Source organism: Phyllostomus discolor, chromosome 9, assembly GCF_004126475.2.
Source record: "Phyllostomus discolor isolate MPI-MPIP mPhyDis1 chromosome 9, mPhyDis1.pri.v3, whole genome shotgun sequence".
Classification (NCBI taxonomy): domain Eukaryota; kingdom Metazoa; phylum Chordata; class Mammalia; order Chiroptera; family Phyllostomidae; genus Phyllostomus; species Phyllostomus discolor.
In genome coordinates this window covers 72,190,826-72,215,674 of record NC_040911.2, presented here as the reverse complement: position 1 = coordinate 72,215,674, position 24,849 = coordinate 72,190,826, and the positions used below count along the sequence as shown (strand labels likewise).

At 36.9% G+C, this 24,849-nt stretch overlaps 1 protein-coding gene across 8 annotated transcripts in view; it reads right to left on the bottom strand.

Moving 5' to 3' along the window:
• The window catches only part of TASP1 (taspase 1), a 307,997-nt gene that overhangs the window by 238,914 nt on the left and 44,234 nt on the right, over positions 1 to 24,849 (bottom strand). For 7 of the 8 annotated variants that reach the window (XR_004899340.1, XM_028523961.2, XM_036009562.1 and 4 more), the window contains 2 exons: positions 15,536 to 15,656; positions 2,818 to 2,902 (listed from right to left, as the gene is read on the bottom strand). Coding sequence is in view for 7 of the 8 variants with exons in the window: in XM_028523961.2 (XP_028379762.1) it covers positions 2,818 to 2,902; positions 15,536 to 15,656 (206 nt within the window). In the remaining variant the exon portion in view is untranslated. The remainder of the gene's footprint in view (positions 1 to 2,817; positions 2,903 to 15,535; positions 15,657 to 24,849) is intronic. The other variant, XM_036009565.1, reaches the window with a different exon arrangement.

The window sequence follows — 24,849 nt, the reverse complement described above, 5'->3', positions numbered from 1 at the left end:
AAACAGCCCCGATCAGCATGGCTCAGTTGGTTGTCCTTGGCCTGCAAGTTAAGGGTCGCTGCCTGGCTTGCAGTCAGGTCTTGGCTGGCATGCATGCAATAGGCAACCAAACCAATGTTCCTCTCTCTCTGTCCCTCTCTTCCCCTCTCTCAAAGACAAATAAATAAAATCTTTTAAAAATTAATTAATTCATTAATTTAAAAAGGGGGGAAGGTAACAAATTATCAGTGATCTGTGGGACTACAATTGGTACAATATATCAAATAGATGTACATGTGGAGTCCTAAAGGACAGAAGAGAAGGGGAGATCAGCAAAAATATGTGAAGAAATAATAGACAAAACTTTCCCACATCTCATGAAATATATATTCCTGTTTATCAAAAAAAAGCAAAACAGGCCAATATCTCTCATAAACATAGATGGAAAAATTCTTTACAAATTATTAGCACATTGGATCCAACAATATAGTAAAAGGATAACACATTACAACCAAATAGAATTTATCCCAGGGATGCAATTGTTGATTAAACAGCTAAAAACCAATTGCTGTATTAACTAAGAAAATTATAAGATCATCTCAGTAAATACAGAAAAGCATTTGAAAAAGTGCAACACCCACTCCTACTGAAAACTCTCAGCACACTACACAAAGAAGACTTCCTCAACACAAAAAAGAGCCTCTATGACAAATCTATAGTGACCATTATATTTAGAAGTAAACAACTGAATGTTACTTCCCTAGGATCACAAACAAGGCAAGAATGTCCTAGCCAGTGTAATTAAGAAAATGAAGTTAATCAAAGGATTCCAGATTTGAACAAAAAAAGTAAAACTAGATCCCCAGAAGATGTGACTATCCATGTAGAAAATCTTAAAGAATCTATAAAAGTGATACTAGAACAAATTAATTTAGCAGATTCCTGGGACAAGAATATCACTATAATAAAAATTGATCATTTTTCTATATGTTGGCAATAAACAAATGGAAATTAACATATGCAATTTATCATAGCATCAAAAAGAATAAAGTACTAAAATATAAATTGGATAAAAGTTGTGCAAGACTTGTATGCTAAAAACTATAAAACACCTCCAGAGAGGTTAAAGAAATTCTCAATAAATAGATACATTGTAATCCAAATGAAAATCCCAGCGTCTATTTATAGAAATTAAGAGGCTAATTATGAAATTCATATGGAAATGCAAAATGCCTAAAATAGTCAAAACAATTTCAAAACAAAGAACACAGCTGAAGAACTCTGTACATGAGAAAATCAGCTAATTCCAGACAACTGTGGCAACATATTATATCATTTTAACAGAAAAACAGCCACCACTTTTCCCATGTATCTTATTTTTGTAAAATATAAAATATTATAAATGTCCCCTTTGATAATTGCCTCATTTTATTTCCTCATTTCACCTTTCCAAAGGTAATCACATTGCGTTTGGTAACCTTCTTTCCAGACCGTTTTGTTAAAAAAAAAACAAAACTATTTTTCTACACCCTGAACAATAATGGATAGTATCAGTCTAATTTTGCTACTCTAAATAAGATGAAAAAATTATCTCATCTTAATTCACACTTCTTTGATTAATATGAGTGGGCACCTTTTTGTGTATTTATACACCATCAATATTTTCTTTTCTATAAATTATCTATTTGTATCCTTTATAAATTTTTAGAATTTTGGGTTATCTTTTCCTTATTTTTTATGCTACTTAAATTAACACTGTGGAAATAATTAAACACTTACTAGAAATTATCTTAGTCATATTTGCTTTTCCATACCCTTGCTTTATTGAACATGAATATTAAAAATATTTCTTTGAAAATTTTTTATAATCAACGCTTCTAGTACCACAATTAAACACTTAAGAATATGATTAAAAGGATAACTTTAATTTATTTAGGTAAAAGGATTCAAGATTTTTCAAAACTATATTAATTTATTTTCTATGACTTCAAATTATAAGTAAAATAAAGTGATTCCTATAGTACTGTTTTGTTATAAATTTCAACACAGAACATTAATGTAACCTTCACAGCCAGGTGTACTGAACAAAGACTGATTATGAGCCAGCACTGAGACATATATGTGAATAACGTTAGGCATGCTAACAAGACGGTGGTTATGTTTTATGAACAGACAAATTTATAAAACTATGAGGGTAAAATAGGGTATCAAGGATTTGCTCTAAAATACTAGGAGAAAAAGGAGATGCACAAAATGGATTAAGAAAAAAACATTTTTAATTATTGGAGCTAGATGACAGGTTCATGAGGGCCCTTTACAATGTTGTCTATACTTCTATAAATATTTGAAAAAGTTCAAAGTGTTTTTAATGAAAGTTGTATATGTTAATGCTAGAGAAAAGATGTGATCTGATTAATCTTAGTGTCACGATGTATTTCTGCAGAAGAGAAAAATTAAGTATATTTATTTTAACAAGTCCTCAAGATTAAAAATTAGTTTAGACTCCAAACTGGAATACACAAGATGCTTTTAAAGTTTCATAATAAAAAGACCCCAGTTGAATACTTAGTAACAGCAAAAACATCCCTATAATCAACAGCAAAAGCAAAACTTAACTCTCATCTCTTTTCTGCTTTAATTCATAATATTCTATTCCATCCAGAGGTCTACCAAGTATACAAATTGTTCCAAGATGACAGAATAAGTGAGTCTTCAACTCTAAGGCAAGGTAAGGCTGATGTATAACGACAGCATCAAACTTCTGTGGGTAAAAATAGCCTTCCAACATTGCATGAAACAAATCAAAGATGAGAGAAAGTGAGGCAGAATAGAGGTTACCAGGGAGGAATTCGGCCAGCTGAGAGCTTGCCCTTCTGCCCTTCACACAAGAGTCTGTTCGCAACTGAGACTGGGTTCTTGATTCCTATAAAATAAAAATGGCAGAAAATGGAGTCAAAAAAAGTTTTCAAGTTTCCCTGTCAGTTTTGTCACAATTTCAATGAAACAACTTTCAAATGTCTTAGAAAACTCTTCTTTTATATACTAATGAAAACTCTTAATTATCATGAACAGATCAAATGAACAAATACATGAACACTTAGTAAATGCAAAAAAGAACAAATATAAAACATACCTTCTCATGTTTGTTATATGCTACAACATATAGTAAAGACTGAATTTTAAATAACACATTTAAATTGCATTCCTTTTTAATAGATTTCAGAATGGAATGGAAAAATGAACAAAAAAGTGGCATCAGAGGACTTCTGATCAAGATGGCAGCAGAGGTAACACAGCTCACCTCCTCACAGAGCCACATCAAAATTGCAACTAAAATATAGAACTACCATCACACAAAGGTGTCAGAAATCAAGTTGAATGGAAGTCATACAACTATAGAATGAAAAAAAACACATCCATCCAGACTTAAGAGGGGCAGAGATGCAGAACAGCTGGTCCCACATCCACATTTGATAGATAAAAGTTTAAGAGGGATATTTCAGGAGTGAAGAGTCCCAGCCCCACAAAAGGCCTCTCAGTGTAGGGTTCCAGTGCCGAAGATAAGACCCCAAAACTTCTGGCAACAAAAATCAGCAGAGACTGAGTCAGTGGAAGAAACTTCTAGAGTCCTAAATATTTATTCTTAAAGAATCTACACATGGACTTACCCAAACTCATTCCCTCTGAGCTCCAGCAACAAAGTAGCAACTTGAAAGGTACCAGTGGCATGCAGGGAGGAAGTGAAGGGTCTGGCATTAAGGCGAGAGCCGGGATACAGCTTTTACCCAGACAGAAAGGCAAACAGAGGCCACTGTCCGTTTTCTGAACCATGCCCCCACAGAACCACAGACTCAGCTGGCAGAGGCCATATCTAAGACTCCATCAGTCTGGTTAACATATTTTACCCCACACTAAAGACTCTGTCCCACCTAATTTACAGGCCCACCCAAGCTGTTAACAGAGATGTTTCCATACGAATGCCTGGTCTTGGCTCATATTTCACAACTTCCTAAATCCCCTCAAACACCAACAGCCCACCTCAGTGAGTCTCCAGCCACTCTCACTAAGTGACTCCAGGCATGGCACTGTGCCATGCTAAGTGACATTAGCAGCAGCCAGCCTAGATTCAAAGCTAGCCTTCACCTGGGAATCTTTAAGCCCAGCACAAGTAGAAACCATCTCAGACTGCTTTATAGCCCAGGCAGGGTTGCCCCGGTCAAAACAAAGGTGGGGACTGACCTTGCCCTGCACCACCTGGGAAACACCAGAGCTTGCCCATGCAGTGCACAGCTACAGACCGTGTTGGAGCACCAACACCCTGTCTCTGCGCAGCTGATCCTCCAAAGAGAGAGGATGTTGGTGGTCAGTGGTCAAAACCAGTCCTTGCCTCTGACTAGCCTGGGTAAATCCCTCCCATTGATCTGCCAGCAACAACCAAGGATCCACTTAAGAGGAGCATGTATTCAGCCCCCAGGAAGGGCATACCTTGATAGGAGAGGCTGTGCCACTGGAAACTAAAAGACCCCTACTACATTAGGCTACACTACCAAGACATGGAGTCAATGTAGCGCTACCTAATACATAGAAACAAACATAGGGAGGCTACCAAAATGAGGACACAAAGAAACATGGCCCAAATGAAAGAACAGATCAAAACTCAGGAAAAATACCTAATCAAAATGAAATAAGCAATCAATCAGATGCTGAGTTCAAAACACTCATTATAAGGATACTCAAGGAACTTATGAGGACCTCAACAGCATAAAAAAGATCCAGTCAGAAACAAAGGATACACTCATTGAAATTAAAAAAAAAAAAATTTACAGGGAAACAACAATAGAGAGAATGAGGCTGAGAATCAAATCAATGATTTGGAACATAAGGAAGCAAAAAATAACCATGCAGAACAAGAAGAAAAAGAATCCAATAAAGCAAGGACAGTGTAAGCAGCCTACTGGACAACTTCAAGAATTCCAACTTTTGCATCACAGGTGTGCCAGAAAGAGAAGAGAAAGAGCAAGAAACTGGAAAACTATCTGAAAACATAATGAAAGAAAACTTACCTATGTGTGAAGGAAAGAGAGGTGCAAGTTCAGGAAGCACAGAGAGTCCCAAAGAGGATTGGATACAAAGAGGCCCACTCCAAGACACATCATAATTAAAATGCCAAAGGTTAAAAACAAAGAGAGAATCTTAAAAACAGCAAGATAAGAAGAGGTAATTACCTACAAAGGAGTTCCCATAAGTCTGTCAGCTGATTTCTCCAAAGAAACTTTGCAGGCTAGAAAGGATTGGCAAGAGATATTCAAAGTCATCAAAACCACAGAGCTACAGCCAAGATTGCTCTACCAAGCAAAGCTATCATTGAGAATCAGAGGGCAGATAAAGAGCTTCCCATACAAGATAAAGCTGAAGGAGTTCACCATCACCAAACCATTATTATATGAAATGTTGAGGGAACTCGTTTAAGAAAAATCAAAACCATAAATATTAAAATGGAAATAAATACATAACTATCAAAAACTGAGTCTAAAAAACTAACTAAGCAAACAAGCAGAAGAGAAACAGAATAAAGATATGGAGACATTGGGATGGTGGTCAGTGGGGAAGGGGTCTGAGAGAATGGGGGGAAAGGTGAAGGGATTAAGGAGCACAAATTGATACAGAATAGGCAGGGATGTTAAGAGAAAGTATAGACATTGGAGTTGCCAAAGAATTTACATGCATGACCCATGGATATGAACAAAAGGAGGGGCAATCACCAGAGGGAGTGTGGCATGCTGGTGGGCAGGGAGAGGCACAAAGGGGGGAAATTGGGGCAATTATAATAGCATAATTAATTAAAAAAATCACATAATAAAAAAATAAAGTGGCATCAGCAATCAAAACCATCGGTTTCCTTTAAAGAATAAACATAAGAACAAACAGCTTCAAATTTACCTTGGCTGAAAAATTAACGGCGAAATATTTTAAATCTCACCTGCAAGAGGGATTGAATATAGAGGAAGTCCTGGAAATCAGACAAGAGTGGGGAGAAGAGACCAAGTATACTATATACAAGATTGTAATCCAAAGTATGGTTCACACTGTTTTCAGGAGGAAAACAGAGGAACAACAGAGCAGTAAGTATTAGTATGAAAACATTATCTGGATGACAATGAAAATGATAAATATGACATTGATGACAATGACAGCTTAGTATCTAATATGTGCCAGGCCCAGCACCAATGTCTTAAATTTAATCAGATTATTTAATTGATCCCTTCACTCTATCACAGAAATATATGTATGAAGCCTATCTCATTACTGAGGAAACATTTGCACAGAGGGTTAAGTCACCTGTTCAAGATCCCAATGCTGAGATTTTAACAGAGGCAGCAAGCGCCAGAGAATATGCCCTTAACCACTAACCTATGGATGCCTCTTAGGACACTACTAATGCAAAACAAACAAACAAAATCAGCAGTGGGATATAAAGAGGCTGTAAAAACTAAAATGAAGACTAACAGATTGACATAAAATAAAACTGACCACATATATTTAGCTAACTGCCAAAAACTGTCACACAAAAATGTGAAATACCAATGGAAGAGAAAGCTCAGATCTCTGAGCTCTTAAAATATATTTATTTTAAAATTTATTGTTGTTCAGTTATAGTTGTCCCACCTTTTGTCCCATTGCTCACCACTTTCTGTATAAATGATTCATTATTATAGATATTAATAATTGCCAAATTAATAAATTCAAACCTATTCTTTTTGAAAAACTTCAAAAAGATTTCTATGATATATGAGAAGTTAACTCAAATTTATCAAGAAGAGAAAACTTTGGAAAAAATTAAGAGGTATTCACCCATGAGATACCATTTTTACTGAAATCTATTCTAAAGAAAAGAGTATGGTTTGAGTATAAAACATACAAATATATCAGCTGAATAGAGTTCAGACATAGACATATGTGAATTTGTATATTTAATACATGATATAGATAGTATTCTAAATAAGTAGGACAAGAATAAGGTATATATGAGAGGTAGGAAGAACACCAAGTGCTGGGAATCAGACTGTTTTATTACTGTACCAGCTATCAATTAAGTGGTTCTCAACTATAAATTCACCCTTTGTTGCTTGATCTGTGAAAATGGATATGGGCCCTTTAAATGTTTCCTTTGCCAGCTGGCACACTGATATACTTTGTCAGTAGAGGGCACTGGAGATACATTGAGGAGAAAAGGATGGCTTGCTATCCAGGCTCCTGGAGAGCACCAGTTTTGCACCACTATTTGGCTCACATAGGAGTCTCCAGTGCTAAGTGACAGCAGGGTGCAGTTTTCTGCAGCGCTAGCTACCACGTGTTTTCCCCATTTCCCAATTCAGGCCACAGCAGCACACCTGACAGCCCCAGGGAAAAAGAGGACTCGACCTAACTCAAGTCACTGATTCCCACGTCTTCTCCTCAGCCTTAGAGTCATCATGGTGAAATGCCCTGTCTAGTTGACTGTCTAATGAGCCAAAAGCCCAATCATTATACTGTACTACACAGGTTTGCTTCCCATGGCTTCCTAACATCTGTGTGCCCACCTAACAGGCTAAGCTCACTTAACCCCCACCCCACACCACCCCCTGCAAGATTGTTTCTGATCTCACAGTGACTATGGATGGCCTGGGTACCCCAGCAACTTCTCTGCCAGACAGTGGGCTGCGACCATACCTTCTACAACAAGGTCCGAAACCCCTTCCAAGTTTCTCTCTCTTGGGTATTCTCCTTCAGCCATAGGATACACTTTGAGTTTTCTTTCCATCTTTTTATAACCACTCTCCTATCACTGTTTAATAATTCTTTATATTAACCTAATCCTGTTTAAATTACTGTGTGCTTTCTGTCTCCTAGTTGAACCCAGACTGATTGAATACTCTGGGACAAACGACTAAATCTCTCCTGTGTCTCAGTTTCTTCACCTATAAAATAGGAAACAAAAACACTGACTTCATAATGTTATTGGGAGAACTAAATAACTTAATATATATGAACTACCAGAGAAAAATGCATAGTTTGTAATAGTTTTCCAGTAAATGATAATTATTATTGTTGTTCCTCAAAACATTATATAGGAACAATTTTTTGATCATTTCAGAAAAATAAACAATAACTTCAAGAATTAAATAAAAATATACTATACATGTATTAAAAGAAAATATAGGTGACCATATTTATAAGTATAAAAGAGAGAAACCTTAAGGAATGCAAATTATAAAAGCCACAAAAGAGAAAGTAGTAAGTCTGACAAATAAAAATCTTAAATTCCAATATGATAGAGCACATTATAAATAGAGTTTTAAAAGGCAAGCCACACAAGAGGTATAAACAGTTCACAAAAAAATGTTAATGGCCTTGAAATATATGAAACATCATAGAACACCAATAAAATTTCATAATAAATGAAAATAAAACTAATTGAAATACTCTTTCCTACCTATGACACAAATCATAAAAGATACAGTATATCACAACAAATGAATAATCAAATAGACGTAACTAGCATGTAGCACACACACCCAAAAAATGCTAAATACATTCTCCTTTGAAGTTGATATGGAACATTTATCAAAACACACCAAAATCAGGGCCATAAAGCAAGTCTCAAAAAGCTTTAAGGGCTTGGAATCTTACAGCACATGATCTCTAACCACAGTGAAATAAAACTAGAAATCACTGAAAGCTAACTAAAAAGTCTTCAGCCAAATACATTTGAATACTCATCTGAGAAGGACAAATTCCTTGAAAAGGACAAACAGAAAGAAAATACAGCCTTATAACTATAAAAGAAATTGAATCCGATGTTTTAAAACTTCCCACAAAAACTCCATTAATTCAGAAAAAGTAATAAATTCCTCCAGTTAAAAGGAAGTCATTCCAATCATACACAAACTCTTCCAAATATCAAGAGAAAAAAAAAATCCTCAGTTCATTTTAACAGGCCAGTCATGCCATGATTCCAAAACCTGAAAAAATTTTATAAGAAAGAAAAATTAAAGCCCACCTTTTAATGCAAACATAGAGATCAAAAATCTTAAACACAAGCAACATATAGAAAAATAAAAACTTATAACCAAGAAAATTTTAGCCAAGAAAGGAACATAAATTTCACCATATTTAACAAAAGAGAAAAATTCATCTCAGTAGATGCAATAAAGTACTTAATAATATTCAATACCCATTGATAATAAAAACCATTAGCAAACTAAGATTAGAAGAAAAGTTCACTATGATAAAGAGCATTATGAAAATCCTACAACTAAGCAGCATACAGAATGGTGAAATATATAAAGCTCTCTCTCTAAAATCAGGAACAAAGCAAAGATGTATACTATTATCACTTATATTCAGCTTTGCCCTGGATGTCATAGCCAGTATAATAATCCAAGAAAGAAATTTAAAAATTTAAACATTGTAAAGAAAAAAGCAAAACTGCTATGATTCACAGGCAATATAATTGTGTATACAGAAATTCCAAGGGAATTTATTTTAACTTTGATATGCACTGAGAAACAAAAAAAAATTTCAAGTGACTCACTTCATTGGGATATTCACTATATTGACGTGGTCTGGAACAGAGCCACAATAATCCCAAGGTATGCATATGTCATTTGAATTTTTAACAATAAAAATAGATTTCATATAATTATAAATTATTCCAAATAATTATAAAATATGCTAACACATTTTATTTATTTATTTAAATTATATTTTCTTGATTATGCCATTACAGTTGTCTTGAATTTTCCCCCTTTGCCGCCCTCCACCAAGCAACCCTGACTCCCTCAGGCAATCTCCACACCATTGTTCATGTCCACAGGTCATGCCTATAAGTTATTTGGCTACTCCATTTCCTATACTGTACTTTATAGACCCAAGGCTGTTCTGTAACTTCGTATTTGTACTTTTTAATCCCCACATCTCTTCATTTCTTCATTCCCCAACACCCCCTTCCCATATGGCAAACATCAAAACACTCTGTATCCATGATTTTGTCTCTGTTCCTCAGTTGGTTTTTTAAATTCAGTTATTGAGAGTTAGTATTTATTGCCATTTTAATGTTCATAGTTTTGATCTTCTTTTTCTTAAACAAGTCCCTTCAACATTTCATATAATAATGGTTTGGTGATGATGAACTCTTTCAGCTTTATCGTGCCTGGAAGCTCTTAATCTGCCCTTTGATTCTAAATGGCAGCTTTGCTGGGTAGAGCAATCTTGGCGGTAGGTGCCTGCTTTTCATGACTTTGAATATTTCTTGCCAGTCCTTTCTAACCTGCAACATTTCTTTGAGAAAGAAACTTTCCCAAATTTCTATATACACAATTATATTGCCCATGAATCATCGCAGTTTTGCTTTTTTCTTTACAATGTTTAAATTTTTAAATTTCTTTCTTAGATTATTATACTGGCTATGACATCCAGGGCAAAGTTGAATAGAAGTGATTAGTATAAATCTTTGCTTTGTTCCTGATTTTAGAGGGAGAGCTTTATATATTTCACCATTCTGTATGCTACTTAGTTGTAGGATTTTCATAATGCTCTTTATCATAGTGAGGTTTTCTTCTTAGTTTGCTAGTGGTTTTTATTATTAATGGGTACTGAATATCATTAAGTGACAGTCTTATGGGAATTACCCTGTAGGTAATTGTCAGCTTTTCTCTTGCTGCTTTTAAGATTTTCTCTTTGTCTTTAACTTTCAGCATTTTAATTATGATGTGTCTTAGGGTGGGCCTCTTTGCTTCCATCTTGTTTGGGACCATCTGTGTTTCCTGGACTTGCATGTCTCTTTCCTTTACCATATTAGGTAAGTTTTCTTTCATTATTTTTTCGGATAGATTTCCAATTTCTTGCTCTTTCTCTTCTTTTGGCACCCTTGTGATGTGAATGTTGGAATGTTTGAAGTTGTCCAGTAGGCTGCTTACACTATCCTCATTTTTTTGGATTCTGTTTTCTTCTTGTTGTTGTTCTGCATGGTTGTTTTTTGTTTCTTATGTTCCAAATCATTGATTTGATTCTCAGCCTCATTCTCTCTATTGTTGTTTCCCTGTAAATTGTTCTTTGTTTCACCTGATATATCCTTTGTTTCTGACTGGAACATCTTTATGCTGTTGAGGTCTTCATTAAGTTTCTTGAGCATCCTTATAACCAGTGTTTTGAACTCTGCATCACTAGTTTGCTTATCTCCATTTTGTTTAGTTCCTTTTCTGAATTTCCGATCTCTTCTTCCAAATGGGCCATATTTCTTTGTCTCCTAGTTTTGGCAACCTCCCTATATTTGTTTCTATATATTAGGTAGAGCTGCTTTAACTCTGTATCTTGGTAGTGTAGCCTAATGTAGTAGGGGTCTTTTAGTGACCAGTGGCACAGCCTCTCCTATCAAGGTATGCCCTTCCTGTGGGCTGAATATACCCTCCTCTTATAGTGGAGCCTTGGTTGCTGCTAGCAGATCAATGGGAGGGATTTACCCAGGCCAGTCAGAGGCAAGGACTGGTTTTGACCACTGACCACCAACATCCTCCCTCTGTGGAATATCAGCTATATAGGGACAGGGTGCTGGTGGTCCAATGTGGTCTGTAGCTGTCTAATGGTGAGCTGGCCCTGGGGTTTCCCGGCTGGTGCAGGCCAAGTCAGCCCCCACTTGTGTTTTACTTTGAACCACCCTGCCTGGGCTATAAAGCAGTCTGAGATGGCTTCTACTTGTGATGGGCTTAAAGATTCCCAGGTGAAGCCAAGGTTTGAATTAGGCTGGCAGCTGCCAGTGCTGAACCTGGGGCTCATTGAAGCCAGCTGTTGCTTGTTTGAGAGGATTTAAAAAATAGTGAAGCGTTAGCCAAGACCATCCATTCACATGGAAAAGCAGCTTGGGTGGGTCTGTAAGTTGGGTGGGGCAGAATCTCTGGGGATCTCCAAAAGCAGGTCTAACAGTATTAGCCAAGTTGACAGAGTCTCAGATATGGCACCAGCTTGCCCACTCTATTGGTGGGGGGTTTAGGAAACGGACAATGGCCTCGGCTTGCCTTGATGCCAGACACTTCAGTTTCTCCCTGTATGCCACTAATGCATTTCAAGCTGCTACCCTGGTGCTAGAGCTCAGAAGGAGTCATTCTGAGAAGGTATGTGTTGGGAACAGCCCTGCCTGGTTTCAGAAGCTGTAACACCCCATACCTAAGGCTGATAAAGTACCTTGGGACCATAAGCCACTAAGGAGACAAAGCTTATCTTCCTGGTAGGGGCACTGCCTCTGCCACCTTTTACTTCATCCTGCTTGGCCCTGGCCAGATGACTGGTTAGCCAATGATGGGTAAGATTCCTCAAGGGAGTGACAACTTAAGAAGGGCTTAGTCGAGAAGGGACTCTCAGGGAAGGACCTGGGGGACTATAAAAAAAAAAAGGGGGGTGATGAACCCTCACCCTTCAGCTTTGATATAGCCTGAGTCCTCATTCTGTCTGCAAGAAGTCTCCTAATCTCTTGGCTGTTTTACTTCCCTTGTCTAATTTAAGCCTGGAGGGCAGTGGAACCTTGGGCAGGAATGAGCAGTTACCCAAGGTGCCATCAGGCCTAAAAAAGAATGCATTTTATCCTGTGAAACCTGCTTTGCTAAGAATGCCCTCAATTTAAATGTTAAGGGTCCAAGCATAGAATGAGTTTGTTTCTCCAAAGTTTTATGGCCCTTTAGCTATCTGACCATGACTCAGAATAAGCCCTCACAGTTCTTTGAACGTTATCTATTTTTTGATCCTTACTGCCTGACAATGACTGATGAGATTTACCTGTATTCCTATGCAAATCAAACCCAATAAAAGCACTTTGAGGAACAGGCTCCTGGCCCTTGTCCTTTGAAAGATCCGCCACCTTTCCTCCCCAAGCAAATCATGTCTTGGTAGACTTATTCACATCGGCCAGGGCAGCCAGGTGGACCCTGCAGATAGAGCTCCCCCACAGGTATGTCCATGTGTGGGTTCTTTAAGAGGAACTGTATGAGGCTCCAGCAGTTTCTTTCACTGACTCAATTCCTGCTGGTTTTTGCAGCCAGAAGTTGTGGGAACTTATCCTCCTGCCACTGGAATCCTGGGCTGTGGGGGCCTGGTATGGGGCTGGGACTTCTCACTCCTGAGATATCCTTCCTGAATTTTTACCCACCACACAGGGGTGAGAGACCAGCCTGTTCTGTGTCTGCATCCTCTCCTAGCAGTCTGGATGGATATATTTCTTTAATTCTATAGTTGTCACACTTCTATTCAACTTGAATTCTGGTGGTTCTGAGTGATGGTTGTTGTATATTTTAGTTGTAATTTTGATGTAATTGTGCAAAGTGGCAAGCCATGTCTGCCTATGCCACCATCTTGAATGGAAATCACTAACACATTTTAAATGTCTACAATCCCTTACAAAGACAGAAAATGATCAAACTCTAACAAAGACATGCTGTAGCTAAAATTTCATGTTTTAAATTCAGTAAAAAAAAAAAAAAATGGCCTTGGCTGGTGTGGTTCAGTGGATTGAGCACCACCCTGTGAACCAAAAGTTTGCAGGTTTGACTCCGAGTCAGGCAGGCCAGGTCCCCAGCAGTGGGGTGTGGGAGAGACAAATGGATGTTTCCCTCCCTTCTCCTCCCTCTACAAATAAGTAAACAAATGAGTTCTAGCCAAGATGGAGGCATAGGTAGAAACCTTTCGCTTCCTTGCACAACCAAAAGGAAGATAACAACCAATCTAAAATCAATAAACAACCAGAAGTGCCAGAAAATCAAACTGCATGGAACTCCAACAACCAAGGAATTAAACAAACAGTCAACCAGACCAAACAGACTGGTAAGATGGGAGGACAGAGAGAACCCACAGCAAGGCAGTGGATCAGGCAGGCTGAATGGGAAACTGAGACTCAGAGCTGACTGTGGACTACAGTGTCAGTTGCTGTAGTGGGAGAAACTCCCAGTCTCACATGAGGGTTCGTTGGAAAGTGGGGCTAGAGACCAGCAAGCAAGCTGCACTGTTCACTCTCTGGCCCCTCCCCCACAGACAGTGTTGCAATGCAGCAAAGAGGGTTACCCTGCCCTGGTGAATACCTAATTCCCCACCCCCGAACAACTTAACAGATACCCTAAAATGAAAGAACAGAGCAAAACTCCAGAAAAAGAACTAAGAGAGAAAGAGGAGATCACCAACATATCTGATGCAGACTTCAAAGCCGTGGTAATCAAAATGCTCACAGAACTGATTGAGCTTGAGTGCAAGATGAAAGAACAAATGAAGGATACCCAAAGTGAAATAAAGCAAAATTATTCAGGGAACCAACAGTGACAGGAAGGAAACCAGGACTCAAATCAATGATTTGGAACGAAAGAAGAAATAAACATCCAACCATAGCAGATGAAGAAACAAGAATTCAAAAAAATGAGAAGAGGCTGAGGAACCTCCTGGATAACTTTAAATGTTCCAACATCCTAATCATAGGGGTGCCAGAAGGAGAAGATGAAGAGCAAGAAATTGAAAACTTATTTGAAAAAATAATGAAGGAGAACTTCACCAATCTGGTGAGAGAAACAGACTTCCAGGAAGTCCAGGAAGCCCAGAGAGTCCCAAAGAAGCGGGACCCAAAGAGGAACACACCAAGGTACATCATCATTAAGTTACCCAAGATTAAAGACAGAGAAAGAATCTTAAAAGCAACAAGAGAAAAGGAGACAGTTACCTACAAAGGAGTGCCCATAAGACGATCAGCTGATTTCTCAAAAGAAACCTCACAGACAAGAAGGGGCTGGAAAGAAGTATTCCAAGTCATGAAAGGCAAGGACCTACATCCAAGATGACTCTATCCAGCAAAGCTATCATTTGGAATGGGAGGGCAGATAAAATGCTTCCCAGATAAGGTCAAGTTAAAGGAGTTCATCATCACCAAGCCATTATTATATGAAATGTTAAAGGGACTTATCTAAGAAATTAAAGAAGAGCAAAAACTATGAACAGTAAAATGACAACAAACTGACTACCATCAACAAATGAATCTAAAAAAAAGGAAAAACAATGAAAACAAAAACTAAGCAAACAACTAGAACAGGAACAGAATCAGAGAAATGGACATCACATTGAGGGTTTTCAGTGGGGAGGGGGAGGGGAAGAATAGGGGGTAAAAGGTACAGGGAATAAGAAGCATAATTGGTAGGCACAAAATAGATGGGGAGAGTTCAAAATGGTAGAGGAAACAGAGAATTCAAAGAACTTATATGTACAATCCATGGACATGAACTAAGGGGTGGGATGCTGGAGGGTTAGGGGTGCAGGGCAGAGGGAGGATAAAGGGGTAAAAACCAGGCAGACTATAATAGCATAATCAATAAAATATACTCTACAAAATAAATAAATAAATAAATAAAATCTTGAAGAAAGAAAATGTTTGTTTTCAGCACTATTCCAAGCAAAAATAATGGAAAAAAACTGGACTAAGTGTTTAGGTAGCATGGAATGGTAATATTCATAATTTTTTAAAGAATAGAGACTGTGTGTTATAATGTCCACATACCACTCAGTGCTCCAACAGCTCCAAAATTTAAGGATTTTCCATCCATTATGCTGGCATCACACTCAATTTCACCCAAGAGATTTAGATTAGATCCCATTCCTGCATTTGTAAAAGGAGAATCCTAAAAGATAAAAACAAAAATTAAAATACCTTTAGTCTTAAAAATATTTAATGTTAATCCTTCATAACTTGTTCCATAAACTTAAAAAGGATAGAACACTTCCAAACTCATTATGACAGTATTACTACTATGATTGCCAAACAAAACAAAGACATCATAAGTGAAGAAAACCTACAAATCAATATATCTTATAAATATTGATGCAAAAAATCTTCAAGGAAATACCAGCAAACCAAATGCAACAAAACATAAAAGAAGTATATACCATGAAAAGCAGGGATCCCAGGAAAGCAAGTTTGGCTTAATAATTGAAATTCAATGTAATTCACCACGTTAATAAAGGACCAAAAAACAAAACACCATGATCATGTCAACAGAGAGAAAAAAACAAGAATTTGATAAAATACAACACACTTTCGTGAGGAAAAAATAAAGTTCAAAATAGAAAGAAAAGGGATCTGAATATGATAACAGACACCTACAAACAATTCAGCACTGACAGTAGAATAGTGAAAGACTGAATGCTTTCCCCTGAGCTCAGGAACATTACAGTACAACAATGTTCACTCTCACCACTCGTATTCACCATTATACTGGAAATCTGGACAGGAGAACAAGGAAAAACAAATAAAGGGCACCTACATTATAAAGAAACAAGTAAAGTTATCTCTATTTGAAGAGGACATGATATTGTATACAAAAAAAAACACTAAAAACAACTAGAACGATAAACAGTTCAACAGGGATGCAAGATACAAGATCAACATACAAAACTCAACTTTTTACCTACATGCTAGCAAAACAATCTAAAAATGACATTAAGAAAACAATTCTACTTATAATAACAGCAAAAAGAATACTTATGAAAAGTATTTAACAAAAAAGTGTAAGATGTATATGCTAAAAATTACACAAGTTAAAAAAATTTTAAGACCTAAACAAATGTAAGGACAGTCATGTACATAGGTCAGAAGGCTTACCATCTTCAAGATGCAATATCCCCCAAATTGCTCTGAATCAAAAGAATCACTTGTCAAATCCTAGCAGTGGTGTTTTGTTTTTTGTTTTGTTTTGTTGGCAGAAAATGACAAACTACTCCTAAAACTCATACAGAAATGTAAGGGATTCAGAATATACAACATGATCTTGAGAAGAAAAACAAAACTGTAGGGCTCACACCTATCTAGGTTTTATAACTTACTACATAACTACAGTAATCAAGACAGTGTGATCTAGACATATCACTAAGGATAAACAGATAGATCAATGAAACAGAATTAAGAGTCCAGATATATAAGCCTTCCAAATTATGTTCAATTCAACAAGGATGTCAAAACAATTCAATAAAGGAAGGACAGTCTTTTCTGTAAATGTTGCTAGGACAACTAGATATCCATAAACAAGAGAATGAATTTAGATTATCTCATACCATATATAAAAAATTAACTTTGAGGGATTAAAGACCTAAATGTAATAGCTAAAGCTATAAAATCCTTCAAAGAAAACCAAGGGGCAGCCGTAGCTGGTGTAGCTCAGTGGACTGAGTGCTGGCCTAAGAACCAAAGGGTGGCTGGTTTGATTCCCAGTCAGGGCACATGCCTGGGTTGAGAGTCAGATCCTCAGGAGGGGGTACATGACAGGCAAGCACATGTTGATCTTTTCCCCCTCTCTTTCTCCTTCCCTTTCCCTCTCTCTAAAAACAAATAAATAAAATATTTTAAAAGGGAGGGGGCAAATGTTCATGACCTTGTATTATACAATGCTTTCTTAAATATGGCACCAAAAGCACAAGCAACCAGGAAAAATTTTTAGTAAATTGGACTGTACCAAAATTAAAACCTTATGTTACAAAATACATCATTAAAAAGGGTAGGAAAAAACTCACAGAATGGGAAAAACTCCAAATCATTTATCTCATAAGAGATTTGTATCCAAGAGATATTTAAAAATTCTGCAACTCTAAAATAAAATAACAGAATTTTTAAAAGGGCAAAAGATATAAATAAACATATCTCCTCAAATAAGCTATGTATATAGCCAATAAGCACCTAAAAAGATGCTTGTCAATATCAGTCATCAGCAAAGCACAAATTGAACTACAATAAAATACTCACATCCACATCCACAATTCTACTTACAATATCAAAAAGAATCAGAAGGAGAGATGTGTTGGCAAGGATATGAAGAAATTAGAACCCTCATACATTGCTGGTGGGAATGTAGAAAGGTATAGCCATTTTGGAAAACATGTAAATTCCTCAAAAAGTTAAACAAAGCTCTGGCAGGTGTGGCTCAGTAGATTGAGCGCTGGCCACGGCTGGCCTGTGAAGTGAAATGTCACTAGTTGATTCCCAGTCAGGGCACATGCCTGGGTTGCAGGCCAGGTCCCTGGTTGGAGGCACGACTTTTTTCTCTCATATTGATGTTTCTCTCCCTTTCTTTCTCCCTCTCTTCCCCTCTCTCTGAAAATAAATGAATAAAATCTTTTTAAAAAACATTTTTTTAAAGTTAAATAGAGTTATCATTTAACCCATCAATTCTACTTCTAGGTATATATCCAAGAGATTATAACTTGTCTACACAAAACCTGTACGTGAATATTCAATACTCATATTTCAGCATTACTGTGAATAACTCAAATGTTCATCAACTGATGAATGAATAAATAAAATATGGTATATTTATATAATGTAGTATTAATTACAATAAAAACTAATAAAATATTGATATGTAGCACAATATGGATGAACCTTCAAAAAATTATGGTAAATTTTTTTAAAAGCCAGTCACAAAAGTCCACATTTTAGATGATCCTGCTTACATAAAATGTAGAGAACACACACATCCATAAAGTAGACAGAGTGACTGCCAGAATCTGGAAAAAGAGGCAAAGTGGAGTGATAGCTAATGGTTACTGCATTTCTTTTCTGGTTGATGAAAGAAACTAAAATTAGATGGTGGTGATGACTGCAGAACTTCATAAATATACCAAAAACCAGTAAACTGTATACCATAAAAGGGGGAATTTTATGACATGAATTATATCTTTTAAAAAATATATAAAGAGGAAAGGGGATATAAGAGGACTAAATGGCAATAGAAAAAAATAAAATTAAAAAAAGATATAAAGGAAAAATAACTTGTAAATAAGGTACACACAGAACATAAAGGCCTGGAAGCAGATGTATCTGAATTTTTTTTAAAGGCAAAACACACACATACTACCATGTTTTTCTAATACAGTGAGTAAAGTTTTAAAAAATATATACCACTAGTCTTGTTACATGAAGAATGTATCATACATGACTTCCAACAAGAGAATATGTGAAAAAGCTAATAATATAAAACCTTACAATAAAAATAAATGTCATGGGGACAAAGTCCTAAAAACTTTTTATTTCTCAAGATTTTATTTATTTATTTAGGGAGATGGGATGGGAGGAAGAGAGGGAAAGAAACACTGGTATATGAGAGAAACATCAATAGGTTGCTTCTTATACTTCCCCAACTGAGGACCTGACCACAACCCAGACATGTGCCCTGAATGGGAATTGAACTGGCAACCTTTTGGTTCCCAGGCCAGCGCTAAACTCGCTGAGCCACACCAGCCAGGGAAAAACTTCATTTTTTAAAAAAGAGAAGGGGAGGGAAAAGAGATCAAATTGCATGTCTTAAAGTGTCATTGAATAAATGAAGGGCCTACTCCAAAACAACCAATGGCCGTAAAATATAAACAACTCCACCTCACATTCCAGATAGCTAAATCAACCCAGAAAATTAACTGTTCTAAGGTAAGACCAATATTACTTAGGAAACCCAGGCAATTTGGATCAACCTAAGTATCACCAAATGCCCCAAATCATCTACAAATGTCCCCAGTTTTGTGAATTTCTGCCAAGTGCAAGAAAAACTGACAACATTAAAACCTTCCTAATATGCACCTATACCTTGAGCAAAGGGGTGAGGGAGTTGAAGCAGGGCTTTTGTCTTAATGCAGTTAGACAATGTAATTGTCCACAGAATTTTAAAAATAAGACCACAGACTGCATCATTAAATAGAAAATGAATGATACAAATGATCAACATTTTGAGCACTCAAAAGGCAATCATTCACTATAAGATAGAGAAGTTAACATAGCAGGCTTTCTGAAGGATGTTAAAAAGCAAAGACTAGCCAGGAGGCAAGAAAACTCCATTTGATGGAAATGACATGAGCAACACATAAGCAATGGAAAGTGTAAGAGCCACAGAAGATACATTCAGCAAAAATGGTTGGTTGGAGACAAATATGGAGATTGCCCTATGCAATCTCCATCAGAATCTGTAGTTAATTGGAAAAACAATGAGAAGCCAGTAAAGCTTTCTGTTTAAGAGAAAGACAAAATGAGTACATTGGTCAAGAAAACATAAACTGACATTCATATATTGTATGATAAAGAATGGGAGGACACATGGTATGGAATGACAGTAGTAAGAATAGAAGACAAGAGGAAAAGATCAAAACTTTCAAACTTCAGAGACCAATAAAACCATTAGTAAGAAAAGGCATTTTTTTAAGATGGGTTTTTTTTAAAGATTTTATTTATTTTATTTTTAGAGAGAAGAGAAGGGAGAGAGAAAGGGAGGAAGAGAAACATCAGTGTGTGGTTGCCTCTCACACATCCCCTACTGCAGACTGGACCTGCAACACAAGCATGTGCCCTGACTGGGAATCGAACTGGCAACCCTTTGGTTCAAAGGCAGCACTCAATCCACTGAGCCACACCAGCCAGGGCAAAAAGGGCATTTTATATGATAGAGGGAAGAGTGTGCATAATTAGGCATAGTAATTTTGAATAAGGACTTTCAAGTAATTATTTCTAACTCAATGAGTTCTAAACCCTAGGAAAGAGAACACAACTAAAGAAAAGATCATGGCTCTGACTGGTGTGGCTCAGTTGGTTGGGCGTCATCCCACATGGAGAAAGATCTCCAGTTCCACTCCCAGTCAGAGTGTTACAGAACACAACAAGGGGGGCCTGGGATGATATACTATTACTGAAAGAAGGCCCCGGGTCCATTATGTCCGCCGCCAGAGGAAAGACGTCTCTCAATGCCAGAGATTCGTGAAAAGGAAAGGAAATGTTTATTTAATGCTATACTAACTTAAAGTAGTGACCTAATGTCTATCCAAAATCCTAAAGTCCCTAAAAACACCCACAAACACACAGTCCTTCCTTCCTTCCCCCTTTGCCCAGTCCAGAGTACCGTATCTCAGGAAAGGAAATAGAAGTCCATGGCTGAGGCAGTCCTCTGGTTCTTCCCAGTTAGAACTCCATCTCGACTGGGAGAGCTCCCTGGGTTCCCAGCACCCTCAGCTGAGTCGCCAGGATCTCTGCTAAAACCAGGTGGTGGTTCCCCCTTCTAAAGCTGTGGGGGTCCCCACTCTGCCAGGCCGCGTGGTTCCCTCTCTCTGGGATGCGGGAGTCTCCACTCTGCTAAAGACGCGTGGTTCTCCCTCTCTCAGGGCTGCAGGAGTCTGCACTCCGTCAAGTCCGTGTGGTTCTCCTCCTCTCTCTATGGCCGCCAAGTCTGGGTTTTAAATCCCCGCAGCCAATCTTCCTCTGCAGCCTCATTTCCGACTCCTCCCACACTCGGCTTCACATGCCAGAACTTATATCCTTCCAGCTTTACTGGGCTGCCATCATGAGTCTGGGCAGGCGTGGCCCCATGTCCTGGGGCCAATCCTCTCTGAGCTCCCACACAGGCGCTGTAACTCAGGGGACCTGCCCCACCCCCCAGTTACATCTGGGTGGGGAAGTTACTTCCATTCCCCTGGCTTAGAGCTGATCACAGCTATTTAACATATCTAAGCAACCAGCCAAAGGCTATAGATATGTTAAATGACCAAGCCAGAGGTTAGCTGCAAGGCTGTTGCTATGCAAAACAGCTCTCAATGGCCCTGCTCCATTTGTCCCTTCCCCCAACCCACACCCTGGGGTGGGGGGGGATGGAGACATCCCAAAATTTCCTGGACACCTTAAGTTCTGGACCCCATTTTAAAATGCCTATTTGGGGCACCCCTCTTGGCTGCACCCTGTAACAATAGTACATGCCTGGGTTGCAGTCAGGGGACGTGTGAGGCACAACCAGACAATATTTCTCTCACACAGTGAATGTTTCTCTCCCTTTCTCCCTCCCTCCCCTCTAGAAATAAATAAATAAAATAAAATAAAGATTATAGTTTAAAACAGAAGAAGATGAATTCTTGCCTGAATTATTTCATATTTTGAAAAGTATAAAAATCCAGATCAAAAGTCTTTACAGCACATAACAAAGAGACTATAAGCAAAGTATATTACCACCATATTACAAAGGTTTTTTAACTATATCTCTATAACTTCCCTTGCCTTATCACATATATCTTCAAAGTATGTGATAAAGGAGTTGAAATATGAGAGAAATGTAAAGCATTCATATTTAAAAATCCCAAAATACAGACAAGCTCACACTATGTATACCTTAACAATCTTTGAAATAGGATATATCAGCTAATCAGCTCTACAAAATTAAATTCCATGTAATATTCAATTAGAAACCACAAACTAAACAAAGTTATTCTGAAAATAGTTCTTGTGTGATGGTTTAAATTTGACATTTTTTAAAAAAATATGTAAGAAAATGGAAGGATATCTTAGGAACAATTTTTTCAAAAATATTTCTCCTACTTCAAAATATACTTCTAACTTCAAAAGTGTGTCTACTAAACTGCTTCTCACAATAAAAGCATAATAGGGATCATATTTGCTCTCCTAACTAAAATATCAGACAAAATACAAGTAGATGAGACAAATAGACGTTATTAAATAACTAGCACAGGACTCTTATCCTGAGAGAAGAGACACTAACCAGGCACCTCAACTTAAGTCCTAGAGATGCTTTCCAGGCCATAACACGGGAAAGCGGAACTCAGAAAAGAGCCAATGTTCTTCTAGAGTTGAAGAGACAAGGCCAGGAAGGCTATATGCAGTACAAGGTACAAACAAGAGAAAGCTGCATGGTGAGAGCTCCTGAGACCCTTAGTCTTTTAAATATGTATTATACTTATCAAGTAAATATCAAGGCCAAAAAGAACTTCTACAAAACTTTAATAAATTGAACAATTGCTAGAGCTCATACAGAGGTGAAACTAGGTGGTGGTCCCATCAACCAGAATGAAGATATCAGGAAAAGTCTTAGCAAGTAATGTCACAAGAGTTGGGCCAAATTATCCCTAGAAAGGTGCTACTGTGGACCCACACTCACAAGGTTTTAAAGCAAACCTCAAGAGGACTGTACTGATTTAAACTAACAACATTGTCCCAGAACAAAGTCCTACAATATTTGAAGAAATACTACTATAGTATCTAACTCCAAAAACTGTTAAGATTCATAACATTTAGTATAAAACCAAAGATGACTAGACATGCAGAAATCAGAAAAATATGGCCCATAACCAGAATAATCGAACAATGAAAACAAACCCAGAAATATGAGATGATAGAATCTGCAAACAATTCTAATGTTAGCTAACAATGTTAAAATAGTTTTCATATAAACATACTCTACATAGTCATAAGGATAAGGAAGAAAGAATAGGAAGGATTAAAAAAATAAATTGAACTTCTAGAAATGAAAAATATAATAATCTAAGATGAAAAACACTTTGGAACAGCCCTGGTTGGTGTGATTCATTATTAAATGACTTTATTTAATAATACTGTATCAACATACATTCATGAATTGTGAAAATGTACATACTAATTTAAAATGTTAATTATGGGTAAATAATCAGGTGTTGAGTATGTGGAAATTCTCTGTGCTATCTTCTCAATTTTTCTGTAAATCTAAAACTGTTCTAAAATAAAGAGTTTACTTAAAAAACAAATCAAGCCTCAGCCTAGGAGAAAAATTTAACAAAACATAAAGAACTTGTATACGGAATATATATTTTTAAAAAATTCATAAATTCATTAAGACAAACAATCTAAAGTTTTCAATGGGCAATTCTATGTACAGATTGCAAATAACATACGAAAAGGTGCATAATATCATTAGGATATGCAAATTACAACTACAAGATACTACTACATATCCACTAAAATGGCTGAAATTTAAAAAACAATACTGTGCATTGTCAAGAATGTGAAGGAACTTCAACCTAAACCTATGATGAGAATGAAAATGTCAAATAGTTTTTTCTTTAAAGTTAAGCATGCACTTATTTTACTCCTAAGTACTTATCCAAGAAAAACTAAAGCATATGTCCTCATGAAGACCTGTATTCAAATGTTCATATCAGCTTTAACCAGAATAGCCAAAAATTGGAAACAATCCAAATGCCCATTAACTGGTAAATAAACAAATTGTGATATAACAATACAATGAACTACTATTCAGAACTAAAGGAACACACTCCTAGTATACCCAACAATATGGATGAATTTCAAAATCATTATGCTATGTGAAAGAAGCCAGTCACAAAACACCACATATTGCATGATTCCATTTGTACCAAAATCAAGAAAAGGCTAAATTATGATAAAAAGTAGAGTGGTTGTCAGGGGCCAGTAAGAGAAGGGAATCAACTATAGATAGGTATATGAGGGAATTTGGGGGGGTGATTAAAATATTTTATACATCATGATTGTATTATTGGTTACATAATTGTATACATTTGTCAAAACTCATCACACTATACACTTAAAATAGATGAGTTTTGGTGTATATAAATTGTACTTCAATAAAACTGACAAAGTATACCTATCACTTGATATAAACTGATCACCTTATATACTAACTCACTCTTACAAATAATATGTTTAAGCTTTTTAAATGCTCATTTGTAGTTATCTTCTGACGTAAATCATTTCATACAACTAGTATTCATTATGTCCAATCAGAAGCCAACAATCCTTTAAAACCTCTGTCAGACCCTATTACTCCCATTCAAAAACCTACCAAACTTTCCTATCAGAATAAATTCCAAAGTGCTAATTTCCAATATTTACAAGGCCCTACATAGTCTAGTCCCTCCCTCTCCCAACTTATTTCCTCCTCCTCGCAATTCCCTCAGTACACCAAGCACACACCCACTCAGAGCCTTCACATTTACTCATTCCTTTGAAATGCTGCATTTAGTGCAAGATTCTAGCAGAATAGTCAATAAATACAC